General features: G+C 34.9%; 1 protein-coding gene across 1 annotated transcript in view; it reads right to left on the minus strand.

Moving 5' to 3' along the window:
• Positions 1 to 21747, minus strand: part of Adk (adenosine kinase) — a 449321-nt gene that overhangs the window by 147961 nt on the left and 279613 nt on the right. Inside the window, exon 7 of the mRNA XM_033766515.1 lies at positions 9822 to 9992. Coding sequence (XP_033622406.1) covers positions 9822 to 9992 — 171 coding nt within the window. The remainder of the gene's footprint in view (positions 1 to 9821; positions 9993 to 21747) is intronic.

The raw sequence follows: 21747 nt of genomic DNA on the forward strand, positions 1-21747 counted from the left end.
GTCCATCCCACAACACAGTTTTACTACCTGCCACTGTTCATATTAGAAGCCTCCCCTTGTGCTGGAGTGAACTTCATTCTTTTTCAGGTGAGTAAAATACATCAGTAGGACCCCAAGGAGAAGAAGGTTAAATCCAGGAGCTAAGGAGCAATCTTACGGACACCAAAGTCCTGTGTTAACTGAAATTTCATTATGTTCACCAGAAAAGAAAAACATATCAAAATTTTATAAAGCCACCATAAGTTTTTATTTTTTTGGTATCGGGGATTGAACTCAGGACCTTGTGCTTGCAAAGCAGGCAGTGGAACGACTGAGCTAAATCCCTGGCCATAGATTTAAATTTTTTTGATGGGGTTACATATATTCTCTGAAAACAGTTTTTCCCATTTTTTTTCTTACTGCTGACAGAGTAATGGAGAGAGCTTTTAGAACAGCCTCAGAAGGGCGACTTCCTTTTTTTCAGAACCTATCATACCATATTTGGTACTCAAAATTACATAATCAGTTGATTTATACAGGTTTTCATATTAAAACAGCAAATGACTTCAACAGAGTCTGCCAAAAAAAATGTATATACACTTCAGCAGTTTGCCAAACTAATAAATGCGTAGAAGCTCATCATGACCACCTTGAGCACCTCTCTCAATTTCATTTTATTTTTTTCTCATAATTTTAGAGACCAAAGGTAATTTGTAAGTTTTTCTTTTAGTGATGTATACATTTTTTGGTGGACTCAGTATTTCACAGATATAAACTGAAAAATTACCTCAGACAAGATGTCTGCATTAAGTTTATTTACAATTTAAAGAACAACTGCCTTTTCCAATTATTAAGTTTTGTATTCTTTCAAAAAATAATGGCTCTCAGGGGCCAGGGATTTAGCTCAGTGTCACCATGCCTGCCTCACAAGCACAAGGTCCTGAGTTTGATCCCTGGTACCACACACACACACACACACACACACACAGGCTATTGAAATAGGTTTAACAATGTAAACAAAAATGTCAAAGTCTCTTCCTAATCCCATATTCTATTTAGTTTGGTAAAAGGAGTACACCGTATTTGTGAAGAAATACAGCCATCATTCAGGTTTAGAAGACAGATTCAAATGTCTAAAGCCCATTCTGTATTCATTCAAGATGTCCCGGATCTGTCAAATAGTATTCTACCTTTTGGCTATACCAGCCTCACCACTACCCAAACATGACTGAACAATTACTCGAAAACAGCAAGAACCACAAAAGAGAATGGTAGAATTTTGTTTTCTGTTGTGATTTATTCAATAAACTTGATATTTTTAAAAAGTTCAATGATGATCTGGGAGAGAGTAATTTGAATTTTCCTGGTGTACAATGGTCTACTATGCTGAATAGTAGGCGAGGTCAACATATTTGAAACGAGCTTGAATAATGTGGGAATATTGTCAGCAAAAAGACTGACCAAGCACAGCAACTGATAATAAATTAAAATCATCTGTGAGATTAAAAGTACCAGGTCTATTAGAGGAAGCTTTATCTAAAATGTGTCATTCTTAATCTATATGAAAAAATTCAACCGCATTCTTCTGCTCAATTTCAAACTGTGCATTGTATGGGAGATGTGACATTTCACTGTGGAATTAAGTGCTAACTCTCGACAAAGCAGTCATTATTGTGAGATAATTGACCTTATTTCAGAGTTAAGCATCCCGAGGCAAAGTTGAGTGTACTTAATCCTGGCAGGTTAATTATCTAGTGATTAGGGAGTCTTGAAAGGTATTACTCTTAGGAACCATTTCCAAAATAGCACTATTCAAAAACTCCTTAATTTAATAAAAATTAAAAACAAGAAGAACAATCACGTTCTTTGGTCATGTATTGCTAGATAATGACTACAAAGCAGCTACCATCAGAAGGCATCAACAGATATAATTTATAATTGCCTGCATGTACAATGTCCTTTATTAAGCTGTTTTGATGTGAGTTTAGCTAACAAATGGTTGTTGTTGAGGGAAATGTTTTAAAGTTTGAAGCTGTAAGAAATAAATTAAAAATATAATATAACATTTAAAGAGCTTATATATTAGAAAAATTGCAAAACTCTTTTAACATGGGTAACCAATCAGGTACCATGATTAATTTCTAAGTACAAAATGCAATCTAAGAAGATTAACAAAAAACTGAGAATCAAGACCTGTCATGTAGAGGTACAAGATCCCAACAATGAATGTAACTGTACTGTATCCCTAAAATGTACCAATAAACTCAAAGCTGAAAAAAAAAAGATTACCAAAGATTTTAAAGTGCAGATATGAAAAATTTCCTGTATGTTTTTCTGCATCTCAGTTAAAAGTAAACTATGCAGAGCTCACTAGTAGTCCTCTTCCCCACAGTCAACCACACAAATAAAAATCACAATGAGATGCCATCTTAGGCCTATCAGGATTGTTATTATTTTAAAAAAGGACAATAAGTGTTGGTGAAGACTTGGAGAAATTAGAGCCCTTGTGTATTGCTGGTGGGAATGTAAAATAGTACAGTAAGCTGCTATGGAAAATAGCTCAGTGTTCTTCAAAAAGTTCAACATAGAATTGTTCCAACATAGTCCAGCAATTCCATTTTAAGGTGTATACCAGAAAATATCACAGGCAAGGATTCAGAAAGAACAGTGTTCATGGCAGCATTATTCACAATAGCCAAAGACAGAAGCAAACCAAATGCCCATCAACAGATGAATGGATAAAACTTTATGTATACAATGAATTATTCTTAGAAAAGAATGAATGTCTGATACATGCTATAACATGTATGAATCTTGAAAATATTAAGGAAGGGAAGAGAGATGAGCCTATGCCAGTGGTGGTGAATCTACCACACATGGCCGCAGCAGGCTGTTTGTATCACTGCAAGCTCTAAAAGGTTCACCATCACTGTAATAGAGGAAGAAGATCAACACTACTAATGATACTACCAACACTTCCTCACAACAACCTACCATTTTCTCTGAGCTCAGCTGAAACCTTTACACACATTACAGACATAGCCAAAGAATTGCTGTGTAAATGAAACAATAGTTTTCATGAATATCCTTTGTAAACAGTAGAGTATGGTAGTTTTTACTTGTCTGTCAAGATTAGAATTCAAGACTATCAACACATTCCTCCTCTGGTTGATATGGTGGTCAAAAAATATGAAGTAGGTATTTCTTTCTAACAGTGTTTTTTTTTTTTTGTACTTATTTAAGTTGAATTTTCAGTATGAACATTCCTCAAAAAGCTAAAAATAGAAATTCCATTCAACCAGCTTTTCTCCTTTTATATATCTTCCTGAAAGAGTTAAAGATTTCATATTACAGTGATACATGCATACTCATGTATTTAGCAGCACAATTAATAATTGCTAAAAGTTGGAAGTGACCTACATGTCCATCAACAAATGAATGGATAAAGAAAACATGGTATTTATACATAATGGAGTACTACTCTGTCATAAAGAAGGATAAGCTTGAGTCATTTGTAAGAAAATAATGTTCCTCGAGACTATAATGCTAAGTGAAATAAATCAGATATACAAGCTTAAACATCACATGGCTTCTCTTATATGAAAACCCAAAGTATAAAAAAAGAGCAAAATAAAAGATAATAGGAAATATGGAGATAGATCTTTTGCAGAAGAGATAGGGACTGAGAGATAGAGGGCAAGGGGAAAGGGATAAAAAAATTAACCAACACCCCATGCAGAATGCAAATATGTGCAGCAAACGTGTACCAATAAATATTTTTAAATGGAATCAAAGTATTTTTAATAGTTTTATAGACATAATTGGCATACAGTAATATGTACCAACTAAAAGTATGTAATTTAGCTAAATTCTGACACATGTACCCAGTTTGCAATGACAACCAAGATAAAGAATATATTCATTGCTCCTCACAACATGCCATCCTACTCAGGCAACTATGGGTCTGCTGACTTATACAGTAGATTGCATGTTCCAGAATTTAATAAATGGAATGTTTTTTTTTTTTTTTTTTTTGGTACTGGGGAATGAACTCAGGAGCTTAATGCTTTCAAGGCAGGTGCTGGAACCACTGGGCTAAATCCCCGGCCCCAGAATTTAATAAATGGAATCCCACAGAATATGCTTTTGTCTGGTATCTTTCATATAGTATAAATATTCTGAGATTCATTCATGCTGTTCTTTCATTTCTTATCAATGTCTTCTTTTTTAGTTAAATAACATTCCAGTCTGTGGGTTTATCACAATTGGTTTAGTCACCAAGTGATGGACGTATGGCTTATTTCTAGACTTAGGCTATGACAAATAACGCTGTTATGAACATTGTATATGTCTTTATGTGAACAAATGTTTTCATTTATCTTAGGTGAATACCTAGGGGTAGGAACTCTAGGTCACAAACTAGATGGATATGTAGCTTTATAAGAAAGGAAAACCATCTTCAAAGTAGTTGCATCATTTTACCGTTTTCCTGGAAGTTCTGGTAGCTCCATATTCTTGCTAATATTTGGTATGGTCACAAATTTTAATTCCAGACATTCTAATACCTGTGCAGTAGTATGCTGTATGAACTGAGGTTGGCTTTTCAATGGGTAACCAATTGTTCCAGCACAATTTGTTAAAAACACTACTATAGCCTTTCTTCATGAAATTTCCTCAGAAATCTTTTTGAAAAATCAATTGCAGGTCTATTTCTGGACTCCCTCTTCAGTTCCCTGGACTTTTACCCCAATGCCATTGTTAACTTGATTACAGTTAACTTTATTTATTTATTTTGCAATACTGTGGATTGAAGCCAGGGCCTTTACACTGGGCCACTCCCCAGATATTTTACTTTTTTTTTTTTTTTTTACTGTCACAGGTTCTTGTTATATACCTAGGTTGCCCAGGCTGGGCTTTATTTAACTTGTGATTTTTCTGCCTCAGCCCTTGCAGAGTGCTGAGATAACAGATACACACCACCATGTCTGACTCATGTTGGAATACTGACTGACTGGGCTATTTTGAATCTATAGGTTGCTCAAAAGAAAACTGATAACAGTACTCAGTCTTTAGATTCACTGATATGTCTCTCACTTAGATTTAGGTATAGACTCTTATTATTCCAACTATAAGAGAAAGTGGTATATAGTGACAAGAGAACTTGTTTTCATTTTGTTGATTACTGTTCATCTGAATTCATTTCAACAGATATTTATGGGTACCTACTGTCGGAAACCAATGAGGACTGGAAACATGGTACATTTGGAAGATCTGTCATAATATAGATTACAGAATAATAAAGATTAGTTACAGGCAATTAATTATACTATTTGGTATTTATTGAACTAGTCTCAAAAGGTCTACTGATAAACTCAAGTGGCAAATCCTAGTGCTTGCCTTGAGCTTTGCTCAAGTAAATTTGCTCAGTGATTATGATAAAGCTATAATTGCATATGATGGAATGGCAAATAATGCAACATCTTAATAAATATCAAGTAAGTTGAATACTGGACTCAGATTTTTAAAAATGGTAACAGATTGGAAGTATCAGTTGAAGTGATGAAATTTAACAAGGCAAATAAAAGTTATACCATATTTTATGCAGAAAAGATTAGTTTTATCTCTTTAAATAGTGTTTTTTAAATTAATTAATTAACTAATTTTTTGGTACCAGGGATCGAACTCGGGTCCTAGCGCTTGCGAAGCAGGCCACCGAACTGCTGAGCTAAATCCCCGGCCCAATAGTGTTTTTTAAAATGCTATAGTAATAATAAATCATCTTCAGTTCTCAAGGAAAGAGATTTTATTTTTAAGATGTGATAAGATTATAAAAATATTTTTCAGGGAAATATTATATATAATACACACACACACAACATAGAGACAAGAAGCAGATAAATGGTCGTCTGGGAATGATGGAGTTGGAAGGAAAGATCTTAAGGAGGGAGGAAGAATGTGCATCTGGTCAGGTGTAGTGGCGCACACCTGTAATTCCACCCCTGAGTAGGCTGACACAGGAGGATCTCCACAAGTTCAAGGCCAGCCAGGGCTACACTGAGTTCAAGACCAGTCTGAACTACATAGTGAGACCTTGTCTCATAAAAATCAAAGGGAGGGGGACCAAAGAGAACACGTACCTGCAGTACTGGCTATTGAGGAGTTTGAGAGCTTCAACCCAGGAGTTCAAGGACAGACTGTGCAAACAGTGAGACCCCATCCCCAAAACGAGAAGGAAGCAGGAATAAGGAAAATTTTAGAGATACACATCTTAATTTACATTGATTGCAGTGTGTATTTATAAGATAAACCCTGTTTACTCATATGCTACAGATGTGTGCATTTCATTGTCAACTATATACAATGGAGCTGTACTTAAAATCATATATGCATCGATCACGTAAAATCACACAACCACTGACTAATGTAATGACAGTTATTAAAAAGGTAAACAGAGATGTGTGCCTGTAACCCCAGCTACTTGGGAGGCTGAAGCAGGAGGATAAAAGATGAGGCCAGCCTGGGCAACTTAGCAAGACCCTATCTCAAAATAAAAAATAAAACAGGCTATGGAAGTGAGTGCAATCAACTGCCACTCTAGAAAAGCAGTTGGACAACACTTCGAAATTATCTCTTAAAGTGAAACATCTGAATGTAATATATCTGAGAGAAACTCCTATAGAAGTACAAGTGGAGACACATACAAAAATGTTTGTAGCAGCAGTGTTAAAGAGCAACAATGTGGACACAATCCAAATGCCCATCAATGCAGCAGGGGATTGAAAGCTGTTATAGAGTGATCCTCTGAAAAATCATGCAGCAGTTAAAAGAAATGAACTGGCACAACCCATAACAATATGGACACAGTAAAAAAGTGGCAAAAACAGAACTATACCTTTTAATAAAGATAAAACTATATAATGCTTTTCAGCAATACATCATAAGAAAAAAAAGGGGTTACAGAAGTAGCTCAGTTACAGTACTCCTGGTCTTTATTAAAAAGAAAAACAGAAGAAAAAAACAGAACAAAAACACCAATTTGATTTGTTTCTACCTTTGGCTACTGTGAATAATGCTGCTATGAACATTGGTGCACAAGCACCCAGGTTGCTGCTCTCAGTATATATTTAAAAGCAGACTTGCAGGATGATGTGGTGAAAAAAAATCTACTTTCAATCTTTTGGCAAATCACAAAACTGTTTTGTACTGCAGGTACATCATTTTACATTCACACCAGCAACATGTAGGGTTCCAATTTCATCATCTGATTGGAGGGAGTGGTGTCCAATGTTGGTTTGATTTATACTTCTCTAATGATTAGTGATGTTCCAAATCTTCTCATACATTCATTGCACATTCTTGGAGGAATGGTTATGTAACTCCTCTGACCATTTTATAATGTGAGTGTTGGTTTTCTTGTTGTTGTTAGTATGGTACATATTTCAGATATTAGTAACTTCTCAGACATAGGATTTCTAAATATTATCTCCACTTTGTGAGTTGTTCTCCACATTTTTGATAGTATCCTTTAATGCATGAATTTAAAATATTTGATTGTCTATTCTTTTTTAATTGTTACCCTTGCTATGCTTTGGAGTCTTTCATTTTTTAAAGTGAAGACCATCATGATTTCACTAGCATTTTAGGGAAATGAAAATCTTTCTGGGGCTTATTCTTTTTTTACTCTCCTAAGTGTCTGCCAAACGTGTAGCATCATTCTGATTCTATGTATACGTTCTATGATTTATGTGTACTTTACAAATATGAGCTTTTACTAAAGTTTGCTTATGTGCTCTGCAATGGTTTTTTTCTTAAAGGCTCCTCCTTATTCTCTTTCTATTTGAGGTCATTTGAGACTATAAAGTCCCAATTTCATTTCAGATGGTATTCATTCCTCTAAAGCTGCATTTCCTTCCAAAGACTCATTCTTTGAAATCATATTTATCTTTTAAAATGTTTTTAAATTTGTCTTCTTAAAGTCTTGATCACATATTTATGTGCTGCCAAGCCTAATCTTTCCTGACTATAAAGGATGAGTGTCAATTTGTTCTGAATGATGCTCATTCTTTATTTCTGACACTTTTCCCCTCAGATTGCTATAGTGATGCTATATATCTTTTGCTATTCATATGGAGAAAGTAGCACATTTCTTAGTCACTTCCTTGATCCTAGTTAATAAGAAAATTCTAAAAGGTAGAGTTTAGTCAAATGAGGCTTCAAGCAGCTAGCTAGCACTTCATGGCTTTTACCAGTATTTCTTGCATTATATCAGTTTGTCAAGAACACAGAATTTACTTCCAGTGGTTATTGCCTTTGCAGAGACTGAGATCATGTTATTCTATATATAAATCAGTACTTTAATCTTCACCCAGGTAATCTCACATTTATTTCCAGGTCAATTTTTATATTATTCTAGGGAGACTGCACTCTTATGTTATTGAGGTATTAAAAAAAATCAATGAATATATTTAAACATTATTAGAACCATAGAATTAAAATCAGAACAGATTCTTGGGAAGATTAATATAACATGGTCACTTCACACATAAAATTCTCAAGATTCATAATTGTTCAAGGATATGGCCAAGATCACATGAAGAAACTGAAGGCCTTTTTTTCTTTTCTATTTCATGGATTTATAAAGTCTACATGTTAAACATAAGCTACAAAGAGCAAATATGTATTTGTATGCATGTTTAATTTAGAATGGAAAATATATTTCTTATAAAGAGAAAAAGTTGGCTGGGGATGTAGCTCAGTGGTGTTGTCACCTGCTTTGCAAGCGCAAGGTCTCAAGTTCAATCCCCTGTACCCGCCCCCCAAAAAAGTAAATGTATTCTAAAGAGGAAAAGCTATAGTACTTCAAAGGGAATTCTACTGTATCATCTACTGTGAAATACAAACAGTGGCAAAAACATGGTATCATCAGACAAGTTAAATATAAATGAAATACAGTTATATAAATATTTACTCATGCTTTATTAAACTAAAATTACAAAGATTCAGACTGAAGAAATTAAGTAAGTGATAAGTTTTTCATCTTGCTATGGTCACAGTGTCAGGTCAAGTATGTATTTGAAAAACTCAAGATAAGCTATAATAAAAAGGAAGAATTTTACTATATGCAAATTAAATGTCAATAATCTAACCTTTTAAAAAATAAATATTTTACTAAGAGGTTAGTATATACTGAAGGAAAAACTAAACACACTGAGCCAAAGCAATCTATATTGTGGTAATTTTATGTAATTCTTGAGGATATTTATACAACATTTAGAAAATTTATTCGTATCTTTGTAAACACACATATACAGATCTGAAAAATAAAAACTAAGTACTTCATTAAAAAAAAAAAAACAAGGTAACTCACCGTTTCATTTCCAAAAAGTATGTCAACATAAGGTATAACTTTCATCAATGGTTCTTTGTAGAACTGGCTAATAAATGGTGCAGACAGATTCAAAGTGAAAATCCTGTTTTTTTCAGAAGCATGTTGAGCCACCTTTAATATTGACTCCGGGGAAACCGTAAGAAAAAAGCCCTGGATTAAAAAAAAAAAGAAGATGAAAAAAAGGAGGGAATTAGAAATTTTACTATATGCAAATTAAATGTCAATAATCTAACCTTTTAAAAAATAAATATTTTACTAAGAGGTTAGTATATACTGAAGGAAAAACTAAACACACTGAGCCAAAGCAATCTATATTGTGGTAATTTTATGTAATTCTTGAGGATATTTATACAACATTTAGAAAATTTATTCGTATCTTTGTAAACACACATATACAGATCTGAAAAATAAAAACTAAGTACTTCATTAAAAAAAAAAAAACAAGGTAACTCACCGTTTCATTTCCAAAAAGTATGTCAACATAAGGTATAACTTTCATCAATGGTTCTTTGTAGAACTGGCTAATAAATGGTGCAGACAGATTCAAAGTGAAAATCCTGTTTTTTTCAGAAGCATGTTGAGCCACCTTTAATATTGACTCCGGGGAAACCGTAAGAAAAAAGCCCTGGATTAAAAAAAAAAGAAGATGAAAAAAAGGAGGGAAAATTAGAAATGTCATCTCCACAGAATCACTCTGATGAGAAAAAGGAGACCTATATACAAAATATAAAAGACTATCTGAGATACAATTATAAGAAACAAGCCAGAAAATAGCGTATTTGACTAAGAAAAAAGTTAAGCATGGGTACTATATGCTTCATACATGCTATACTTCAGAGAATAAAACATCACATTTCATATTGGATTTATATGCTGAATATTGAAAGAATTCTGGGAATTCACAAAAAATAAAGACATTTAAAAAGTCTCATTCAAGACAATAATTACATTTAAAGACAGTAATAAAGCAGAAGTAATTCTTCTAGCTTATTTTAAATAAGTTTGCATTATTTTAAGTGAGTTAAAAACAATCTGTTTTTATACTTCCAAATTCATTCCTGGAAGCAAGTATCACTCTGATTCCCAAACCAGAGAAAGATACAACCAAAAAGGAGAACTACAGACCAATCTCCTTAATGAATATAGATGCAAAAATCCTTAATAAGATACTAGCAAACAGAATACAGACGATTATTAAGAAGATCATCCATCATGACCAAGTCGGATTTATTCCAGAGATGCAAGGGTGGTTCAACATACGAAAGTCAGTGAATGTAATACATTATATTAACAAAGTCAAGGACAAAAACCATATGATCCTCTCAATAGATGCAGAAAAAGCATTTGATAAAATTCAACACCCATTCATGATAAAAACCCTGCAAAAAATTGGAATAGATGGTCTATACCTCAATTTAATAAAGGCTATTTATGAAAAACCATCAGCCAACATCATATTGAATGGCCAAAAACTGAAAACCTTCATGTTAAAATCAGGAACAAGACAAGGATGCCCACTATCGCCACTTCTCTTCAATATAGTTCTGGAAACATTAGCCACAGCAATTAGACAAGAGAAAGAAATTAAAGCAATAAAGATAGGAAAGGAAGAAGTTAAACTATCATTATTTGCTGATGATATGATACTCTACATTGAAGATCCAAAAAACTCCACCAAAAAACTTCTAGACTTAATTGACAGATTCAGTAAAGTATCTGGATACAAGGTGAATACCCAAAAATCAATAGCCTTTCTATACACAAATAACAGACAGACAGAAAGAGAAATAAGGGAAAAAATTCCTTTTACAATAGCATCCAAAAAAATGAAGTATCTAGGAATCAATCTAACAAAAGAAACAAAAGATCTCTACACTGAAAACTACAGCACTCTGAAAAAAGAAATCGAAGAGGATATAAAAAAATGGAAAGATATCCCCTGCTCCTGGGTAGGAAGAATCAACATAGTGAAAATGGCCATACTACCGAAACTGCTATATACATTCAATGCAATGCCAATTGAAATTCCAACACTATATTTCACAGAACTAGAAAAAAGAATCCAAAAATTCATTTGGAACCACAAGAGACCTAGAATAGCAAAAGCCATTATAGGCAACAGTCACATGGCACCAGGTGTAACAATTCCCAATTTGAAACTATACTACAAAGCCACTGTGATAAAATCAGCATGGTACTGGCAAAGAAATAGGCCTGAGGATCAATGGAACAGACTGGAAGACACAAAAACAAATGCAGATGTACTCAGCTACCTCATCTTCGACAAAGGAGCTCACCATCCTCAGTGGAGGAAAGATAGCCTCTTTAATAAATGGTGTTGGAAAAACTGGATATCAACCTGTCACAGATTAAAATTAGACCCTTATCTTTCGCCATGCACTAAATTAAAATCCAAATGGATTAAAGATCTAAATATTAAAACAGAAACATTAAACTTGCTGGAAAGTAAGTTAGGCAGAACTCTGGAAGACATTGGTATAGGAAAAGACTTTATGAACAAATCCTCAGTAGCACGGGAACTAGCAGAAAGAATCAACAACTGGGATCTCATCTTACTAAAAAGCTTCTGTACTTCAAAAGAAACCATTAGCAGAACTAAGAGACAATCTACAATGTGGGAAAAAATTTTTACCAGCTGTACCTCAGACAAAGGACTATTATCAAGGATATATAAAGAACTCAAAACAATCAGTCCCCCCAAATATAAAGACCCGATCCAAAAATGGGCATCCGAAATGAACAGACATTTCTCATACAAAGAAGTGAAAGCAGCAAGAAAATATATGAAAAAATGTTCCACATCACTGGTCATTCGAGAGATGCAGATGAAAACAACACTGAGATTCCACCTCACCCCACAAAGAATGGCTGCTATCAAGAAATCACACAATAACAAATGTTGGCGGGGTTGTGGGGAGAAAGGAACCCTCCTCCATTGTTGGTGGGAGTGCAGACTAGTGCAACCACTATGGAAATCAATATGGAGATACCTCAAAGAGCTTGGACTGGAGGTTCCATTTGACCCAGCCATCCCTCTGTTGGGTATCTTTCCAAGAGAACTAAAAGAATCATATCACAGAGAAGTATGTGCACCCATGTTTATAGCGGCACAGTTTGTAATAGCTAAATCTTGGAAACAACCTATTTGCCCATCCGTTGGAAACTGGATAAAGAAGTTGTGGTTTTTCTATAAAATGGAATATTACTCAGCCATAAAGAGCGAGAGAATAGATTCATTCATAGGAAAATGGATACATATTGAAGATATACTCCTAAGTGAAATAAATAAGTCCCACATGTGTAAATACCAAATAGTTTCCCTGGTGTGAATATTCTGCAACAATGCATAAGATTCTAATAAGATTACTGACATTTAGAAATGGGAGGAAAGGAGCTAAAGGTGTAGGGAAGGTGTGATACGTAGGGGAAGAACAAAAAGGGAAAAGAAAAAAATGTGAGAGAATGAAAAGATGAAAATAAAGTGTTTGTAGATGGGGAGGGGAGGAGGGGGTGAAGGGAGGGCAGAGGTAAGGGGAAAAAAATGAGAATCAAGACTTGCCATGTAAAGGTACATGATCCCAACAATGAATGTAACTGTACTGTATCCCTAAATGTACCAATAAACTCAATAAAAAAAAAAAAAAATCTGTTTATTAAGATAGGAGCTTATTACCTTAAGACACATCTAAAAGGGATTTTGGAGGAAGAATTTTAAATAATGAGAAAATAATTCAGTAATTTAATAGAAATTATGCTAATTAAAAATTCTCAACAGGAAAGCAATATTTTAAAATGCCATTTAGGGCCAGGGATTTAGCTCAGTAGTTCCACTGCCTGCCTGACAATCCCAAGGTCCTGAGTTCAAACCTCCATACCAAAACATAAACAAAAAAACAAACAAATAAATAACTAAATAAAATGACATTTACCTACTTATCTAATACCAACTGAAATCTTATTAAAGTATACCTGTACTATCCAAATGAAAATGTAAGTGAAGACATGGATGCTTATGTAAGAAATGTGTTCAGACGATGCAGAAGTGAGTACAAGGAAAATCACAAAGCACAACGGAAGATGGGCTTGGAAAGGGCCAACTGCGTTAAGAGCACCAGTTGTTGAGTGGCCAAGTGGGAGTGTGTTTGGTGAGCAATGTGAAAGTGGATATGGACTGTTATCACAGATAATAAAGTTTTCTTGAAAGAAAGGAATAAATTAAAATAAAAGTTAATTGTCATGGTGTTATGGCTTGTGTTTAGATGTCTCCCCAAAGCCTTATGTGGTCATAAATGAAGCTTTTTCTGGAATTGATTCAATGCTAGGCTCAAGGGCACTAGGATTAAGGGTGTGAGTGCCCTTTGCCCTAAATAGTCTGGATAAGGGCTGGGGATTTAGCTCAGTAGTGCAGCATCTGTGAGGTCCTGAGTTCAATCCCCCGTAACAAGGGAAAAAAAATGCGTAAGATAAAAGATGCAGAAAGATGCTGTTGAGGGCGGCTCCCTGGCTATTGTGTTGCTTCACTACCTTCTACTGGCCATGAACTGACCCCCCCATGTCCCACCCTGCCTTGAAGCCAGCCAATTATGGACTAAAGCCTCTACAAACTGTGAGCTAAATAAACCTTTCCCCCTTTAACTCTGAGCAAAATGAGAGAAAAGCAATTAAGACATCTGGACAGCAGCAACTTAGCAACTGTTAATAAAATTCTGAAATTGGCTATATAAAAGAAAACTATTCTCACAGTACCACATATAAGACTTGACCATAGTTTTAATATTTGGAAAGCAAAAGAGTCAAAAGATGACTGAGATCTGATTCTAGTGGTATCATTAATAGAAAAAGAAAATTCTAGAATAGAAAAATCTAAGATTTATCTTGTGTAGTAAAGGAGAGGATTCAGTTGAGGTGCTGAGGGCCCTCCAGATATACAGCAGAAAGCTGGATTCAGGAGAAAGGACATAGGAGATGACAATGGTAAAACAGGGGTTGTAATTACTAAGGAAGAAAATGCAAGAAGAGGACAAGGGACAGAATGAAGAACAATGAAATCTAGAGGATGGAGGAAAGAAAGAATTGTAAATGGCAGAACAAGAATGCAAATGAGGGAAGAAGTGAAGACAGAGAAATCCACAAACGGATATTCAGGAAGTGCTTAAAAAACAATCAATGCTATCAAGAGATACAGAAAGAAAAAACCTGAGCAAAAGACATGATTTGATGACTAGGAGAAAGCATCTAATATTCAGGTAAATTGTGCAGGTGGTGTTAAGGAAGGCAAGGTAAGAAAATGAGGCTAAGGATTATAATTTCCTTTCAAAGATTTATCAATGAATGGTGACAAAATTATCTACAATTTACTGAGCAATTCCAGTGTGCCAGATATGGTACTAACACCTCCTTTCTCAGTTATTTTTGTTTTACTTTATATCAAACCTATAAGGTAGATATTTGCTTGTCTCATTTTATCTTTTTTTTTTCTTTTTTTTGGTACCGGGGATCGAACTCCGGTCCTTGTGCTTGCGAGGCAGGGGGCGACACCAGTGAGTTAAATGCCCAGCCCACTAGTCTCATTTTAGAAAAAAAGAAAGCACAACAGAGAAATTAAGACCTATCTGCCAGATCACACAGCTTTCAAGGATGAACCTGGATCAAATGCCTCCTGATATCAAGACCCTTAGTTTGAGAATAATGGAGAAGAAAGGGACAGAAAGACTTTTTTTTTTCTAGTGAAGGAAGGGGAACAAGAAGATTATTTTAAAAACAGCCATAGCTTGAATGTTTCTGCTTTTCAAATAAAAGCGGTTACTGGAAAACAGAAGAATGAAGAAATAAAGAATCAATGATAATTAGAGCAAATAACTCGAGAAAGGGGGAGCACTGGAAACTATAGGGGGAGAAGAGGTAGCTTATAAACAATGGAAATAGCCTTGAATATATACAAGAAACTTCCTGAAAAAGTTACAAAAATGCCACTGAAATATTTACTTATAACTGAAGGACTAGCCACTTATATTGTACAATTTTTAAAATGTTTAAAAAGAAAAAAACTTTTTTTCTACTATTCTCATCTTTCAAATTGCATACTGTAAAAAAACCAGAAGAATAAGTTTTGTAGCAGGGGTCTTTGAGGAGAGGGTTTACAGCCTAGGATATTAAGAGAATTTTATTCCATAATTGCATTGGATTTTAGAACATGACACCTCAAAATATAGCATCCTGGCAAGTGAGAAAAGCGGTAGAAGGCTGGAGATCAATCTGACACACCCCTCCCCCGCGCTTTCTGTGTGAAAAACGGCCACTGAGGAATTCTCTGACCCATAGCAGCTGACAGACAGTTGATCATAGGACCCTCATTTCCAGGGGGTACTGAGCTACTCCATGAGTGCCAGAAGTATCTGAGTGGATATTACCTTCTGGGTTACACCCTTCACCCCCACTTTATTGCCATTAGATCATACCCTCTGTCCAATCATGTTTCTCCTCAAATATCCATTTATTTCATCAGACTTCATATAAAAATATAGTTTTCCATCAGTCTTCATGTCATACAAAACTGTTACATTTGCTGTGCTTTTCTTAATCTCGCTTTTGTTATAAGAAGTCTCAGCATGATCCTTGAAATGGGTGAGGATAAGGTACATACCACTTTCTCTCCCCTCCAACTGTCTCTTACCACATTAAAGTACTGATAAGCGGGATATGGTGATATACTCCTGTAATCCCAACACTCAGGAGGCTGAGGCAGCACGATCACCATGAGTTTGAGGCCAGTCTGGGAAATATAGTGAGTTTAAGTCCACCCTGGATTACAGATCAAGACCTTGTCCTATACCCAACTGAACAGAATAGAACAAATCAGACCAAACCAAGCCGCAAAGTACTGCCAGTGAAATTCTAATACAAACCATGTTTTCCTGTCATCATAAAGTTTCCTCATCATCTAAAAATTCTAAGCCATTAATTCCTTTACCAATATCCAGCTCTTCTAAAGGTAATGTTTTAGGTATCATTATTTTAAAAAAATGTTTTAATCTTTCTTTTTAAACCAAATACCATGTCCCTTGCAAACTATGAGCAACCAAGCTGCTTCCTTTGCTATTTCTGTCATTCAGAGAATGAAAAGGAAACGTTTATATAGCATCTTGTCTCCATAGTAATATATATGTACTTGCTCTTTAGTCTTTTATTTAATGAGAAGAGTCTAAAGCTCCCCCCTTATTTCTTTCCAAAGTGTTCCAGCATGAAATAGAAACCTCCCAGAGCTAGTGTTCTGCCAGCTGTGGATTAGCCACAGACAGTCACAGAATGGTCTACATAAATAGTAACCTGGTCAAATAATTAGGCTTCTCACCAACTTCAGGCTGAAAATTTGATCTGTGCTAAAATACATCTGATTGTAATTTAAGGTACAGAACAGTATGCCTCTGGAGTATATGCCTGGCCTCGTTCCAAATGTGTGTAAATTGTATGTGTGTTTTACTTTAAAATGCAACACAAGGGTATTGTGATGCAGACAGCGTAAGTTTGTTAATTTTATGAAAAATAGAAAAAACCATTAGCTTTAAAATAAATAAATTTAAATTTAAAATAATTCTATTTTTTAAGTGTTCTCATTTTTTTCTTTAAGTAAATATTTAGATTTTAAACAACTGGAGATTTGTGCTGTTAGATTGCAAAGACTGTTAAAATCCATGTCAACCCTAATTTTTCGTCCCAGATTTATAACCTTTATTAGGTCACATGTTCCAGATTATAGTATCACCCCAAATAAAAACAGTATCATTACAAAAAATTTCTTCATGTGTCAGGTTTGTAGTAAAAACAGGCCAACAGTTTATACATGTATAGTTTAAAAAAATACTTGATACAATCAACAAAATCTTGTGATTTTTCTAGTTAAGGATTTCAGTCTGCTTAACAGTTAACTGTTAAGACTTTGTCCTTACCTTATAAGCATCTAAAATCAAAGTAGATCCTAACACTGAGAGGTTGGAAAACAATCAGAACTGAGACTGACATGGGGCAGTTTTATTCATTGTAGTGGAAACAAAACAAAAGAGAAAGCAAAGAGAGGGAAGGACTTTAGGTAGGGCCAAAGACTGTCTCACAAGAGCCAGACTTAATACTCAAAAGCCTCAACCACTTAAAGAATTTGGTAGAATAGTGTAAACACAGGGGAACGTTAGAAACAAAACTATCCAACATACTAAAGGAAATTGCTCCCCCCACCCCTAGCACTGGGGACTGAACCCAGAGCCTTCACACTGAGCCACAGGTCTAGTCCTTTTTAAATTTTGAGACAGGACCTCCCTAAATGGCTTAGGCTGGGAATGAACTTATGATTTCCCTGCCTCAGCCTCCCAGAGGGTCAGGACTACAGATGTGCATTACTACACCTAGCCAGGAATTGAGCTTTTTGCTCTTTATTGGTGTTTGCCTTAATTTAGGGTGATGACTGGGGAATTTTTAAAATTTTCCTTACCTAAGAGTACAAACTTTTTAGTACTTGCATGAACAATTATTTTAGTACGTGTGTGTGCATGTGTGTGTACATGTACAAATGTACACCTGTGTAAATTCCAGGGATTTATAACTCAGAAGTATAAGTCTATACTGATTCAAAAGAAGATAAAAGCTATGTACAGTAATCACGACTATAATTATCAATTGTGGATATGCCCTGAGGTGGGGGTAGGGGAGAGAAGGTCTTTGCTTTGTTTAGCAATGTACTCTCGTCAGATTATTCTGAAATATTCACATCAATGGATCCTTTTGGGTCCACCTACTCCTCTTCTAAATGCACCCATGCAAAAAATCCTGCATAGAGGGGTGACAGAGTGGATGAGTAACCCTCCCAAACTCATCTATGAATAATGAGTAGGCCCTGGATTTGACTAAATGTTAAGAATTTGCAATTTAGTTTCTTGTCTCACAATTACGTATCTACACAAATTCTAGTTTTATTAAAAAATTTTAAAATGCTTAGAAATCTGTAATAAAAAAGAAATATCAAACTTCTGGAGTGGGAATATTTTCCAAGTTTACAGAGAAAGATCATATAAAGATTTTAAAAAGGGGCTGGGGATTTAGCTCAGTGGTTCCGCTGCCTGCCTCACAAGCTCAAGGACCCGAATTCAATCCCTGGTACCCCCTCCCCAGAAAAAAAGAGGATTTACTAAAGAAAAATTAAAACTTTCAGTTGGTTCTCTTCCAATCCCAGGAGAGGGAAGGGGAGAAAGCAATAAAATACCAGGAAAAAAGTGTCCACATTTTAGTTCATAAAAAGTTTTTAAAAATGAAACAAGACACTAGGTGAGTCAAGAACATGAAAAAATTAATATATAGCAATTAATGCATAAACAAATAATTTTTCTTTAGCAGTCACAGAAGCAACATGGGAAATGCTCAATGATGAAGAAAGAAATCTGTATTTTCATGCTAAGGACTGAACCCAGGGGCTGTACACATGCTGTAAAAGTGCTCCCCAGCCCAAAACAAATACAATCATATTGCTGAAAGGAGTGCATCTGACAGACTTTCAGGAAATAATCTGAAACTACACATGGGTAAACATAAACAAATTCATACTCTTGGACCTGATAATTTCACATCTGAGACTACTTTGAAGAAGCAGCCCAAAATGCAGGATTAAAAACATGAACTGAACATATCTATATACTATTTATTTCACTTGAAGCCTGGAAACAATGTAAATATTTCATGAAAAGAATACCCAGCCAAGTAGGAAATGGCCTATATATCCTAAAATTGGCTACTGTTCACTGACATGTTAATAGAGCAAACAAGGACCTGAATTTTAAGTCTCATTAAATTTAAACTAAGTAATGTGTAGATTATGAGCAAACAGAATGTGGCTAGAACAACTGTGGAAATGTGCTTTTTAAAAATCTCATTTCATTAATTTAAATTGAAAAAGGGAAGTAGGGTAAAACATTTTTGTTTAAATTTTATTGTTTTGCTAGAGCTACTGCTCATTTTGGCCAATGAAAATTTAATCATCACTATTATTAATGTAAAACAGATACCACTTCTCAAAGACAATCTGAGAAAATGTCGAAAATCTCTTAAATTTTACACATATGATGTCTGCATATTAAAATGAGAAGTGTTTTTCATGTATTGTGCTAAAGTTATTTACCTGATTCCTTACTAAGTGCTAGAAAAACTTATATACATGTAATTCATAATATATCTCTATTGAATGATATTCTCAAGACATTACAAATAATGATGAAAAGAAACTAGCATCTATTGAGAAGACTATATGGTTTTTGTTCTTGATTCTGTTAATATAGTGTATTACATTTATTGATTTATGTATGTTGAGCCATCCTTGCATCCCTGGGATAAATCTGACTTGGTCAGGGTGTATAATCTTCTTGATATCCCTCTGAATTGTCTGCCAGTACGCTATACAGAGTCAATGCAATACCTATTGAAATTCCAAGTTTATTTCATAGAACTAAAGAAAACAATCCCAAACTTCATTTGGAATCAGAAGAGATCTAGACTAGTAAAAGCAATTCTAGGCAACAGAGATATGGCAGGGGGTATCACAATCCCCAATTTAAAATTATACTACAAAGCCACTGTGACAAAAACAGCATGGTAGAGGCAGAGAAACAGACCCGAGGATAAGTGGAATAGATCAGAAGATGCAAAAACATATCCTGACATACTCAACTACCTCATCTTTGACAAAGGAGCCAAACACCCTCTCTGGAGGAAAGATAGTCTCTTCAATAGATGGTGTTGGAAAAACTGGATTTCAACTTGTCAGAGATTAAAACTAGACCCCCTAACTTTCACCAGGCACTAAACTAAAATCCAAGTGGATTAAAGATCTAAATATTCAAAGAGAAACACTAAACTTGCTGGAAGATAAGTTAGGTAGAACTCTTGAAGATATTGGCATAGGAAAAGATTTTATGAACAAATCCTCAGCAGCACAGGAACTAGCAAAAAGAATCAACAATTTTTTTTTTTTTTTTTTTTTTTTTTTGGTACCGGAGATCGAACTTGGGTCCTTGTGCTTGCAAGGCAGGGGCCGGAACCACTGAGCTAAATCCCCCACCCAGGGGATCTCATCTTTTTAAAAAGCTTCTGCACTGCCAGAGAAATCACAAGTAGAACTAAGAGACAACCCATAATGTGGGAAAAAATTTTTACCAGCTGTTCCTCAGACAAAGATCTACTTTCCAGAATATATAAAGAATTCAAAAAAATCAGACCCCTCCGTAAATATAAAGACCCAATTCAAAAATGGTCATCTGAAATGAACAGATATTTCTCAGACAAAGAAGTAAAAGTAGCAAATAAATATATGAAAAAAATGTTCAACATCAATACAGATGAAAACAACACTGAGATTCCATCTCACCCCAGTAAGAATGGCTGCTATCAAGAGATCAACCAATAACAAATGCTGGAGAGGTTGTGGGGAGATAGTTATTATTGTTATCATTGTTATTATTGTTATAGTTATCATTGTTAGTGGGAGTGCAGACTGGTGCAACCACTGTGGAAATCAATATGGAGATACCTCAAACAACTAGGATTAGAAGTCCCATTTGACCCAGCTCTTCCTCAGCTGGGTATCTTCCTAAAAGAATCATACCACAGAAATATCTGCTCACTCATGTATCAACTAGGATTAGAAGTCCCATTTGACCCAGCTCTTCCTCAGCTGGGTATCTTCCTAAAAGAATTAAAAGAATCATACCACAGAAATATCTGCTCACTCATGTTTATAGTGGCACAGTTTGTAATAGGTAAAACTTGGAAAGAGCCCAGTTGCCCATCAACTGGAGCCTGGAAAAAGAAGATGTGTTTTTAAAAAATAAAATGGAATACTACTAAGCCATAAAGAATGAGAAACTAGCGAGATTTATAGCTAAGTGGATACACATGGAGGCCATACTCTTACGTGAAATTAATAAATTCCACATGTGTAAATACCGAATAGTTTCTCTGGTGTGAAAAAGTAAAAGCTTAAATAAGGATTAAAATGTATAACTGATATTGTGTAATAGTAAGAAAAGTCTAAAAGAGTAGAAGAAGTGGGAGGGGCAGGGGAAAGGTAAAAAGGGAAAAGAAAAAATTTGTGAAAAGGAAAAACAGAAACAATGTCTTTTTAAACAGGGAAGGGTGGAGAGGTTAAGGGGAGGGCTGGGGAATGGGGAAAAATAAGAATCTGATAAGTCATATATAGGTACAAGATCCCAATGATGAATGTAACTGTTGTATATCTAATATACACCAATAAATTTAATAAAGATAAAAAGAAAAGAAACTAGTGAAGTAGAAAATGTTTATTGTATATAATGTCCAATGAAATA

This window comes from Fukomys damarensis, unplaced genomic scaffold (assembly GCF_012274545.1).
Source record: "Fukomys damarensis isolate Sample0158 unplaced genomic scaffold, DMR_v1.0_HiC HiC_scaffold_20, whole genome shotgun sequence".
Taxonomy (NCBI): domain Eukaryota; kingdom Metazoa; phylum Chordata; class Mammalia; order Rodentia; family Bathyergidae; genus Fukomys; species Fukomys damarensis.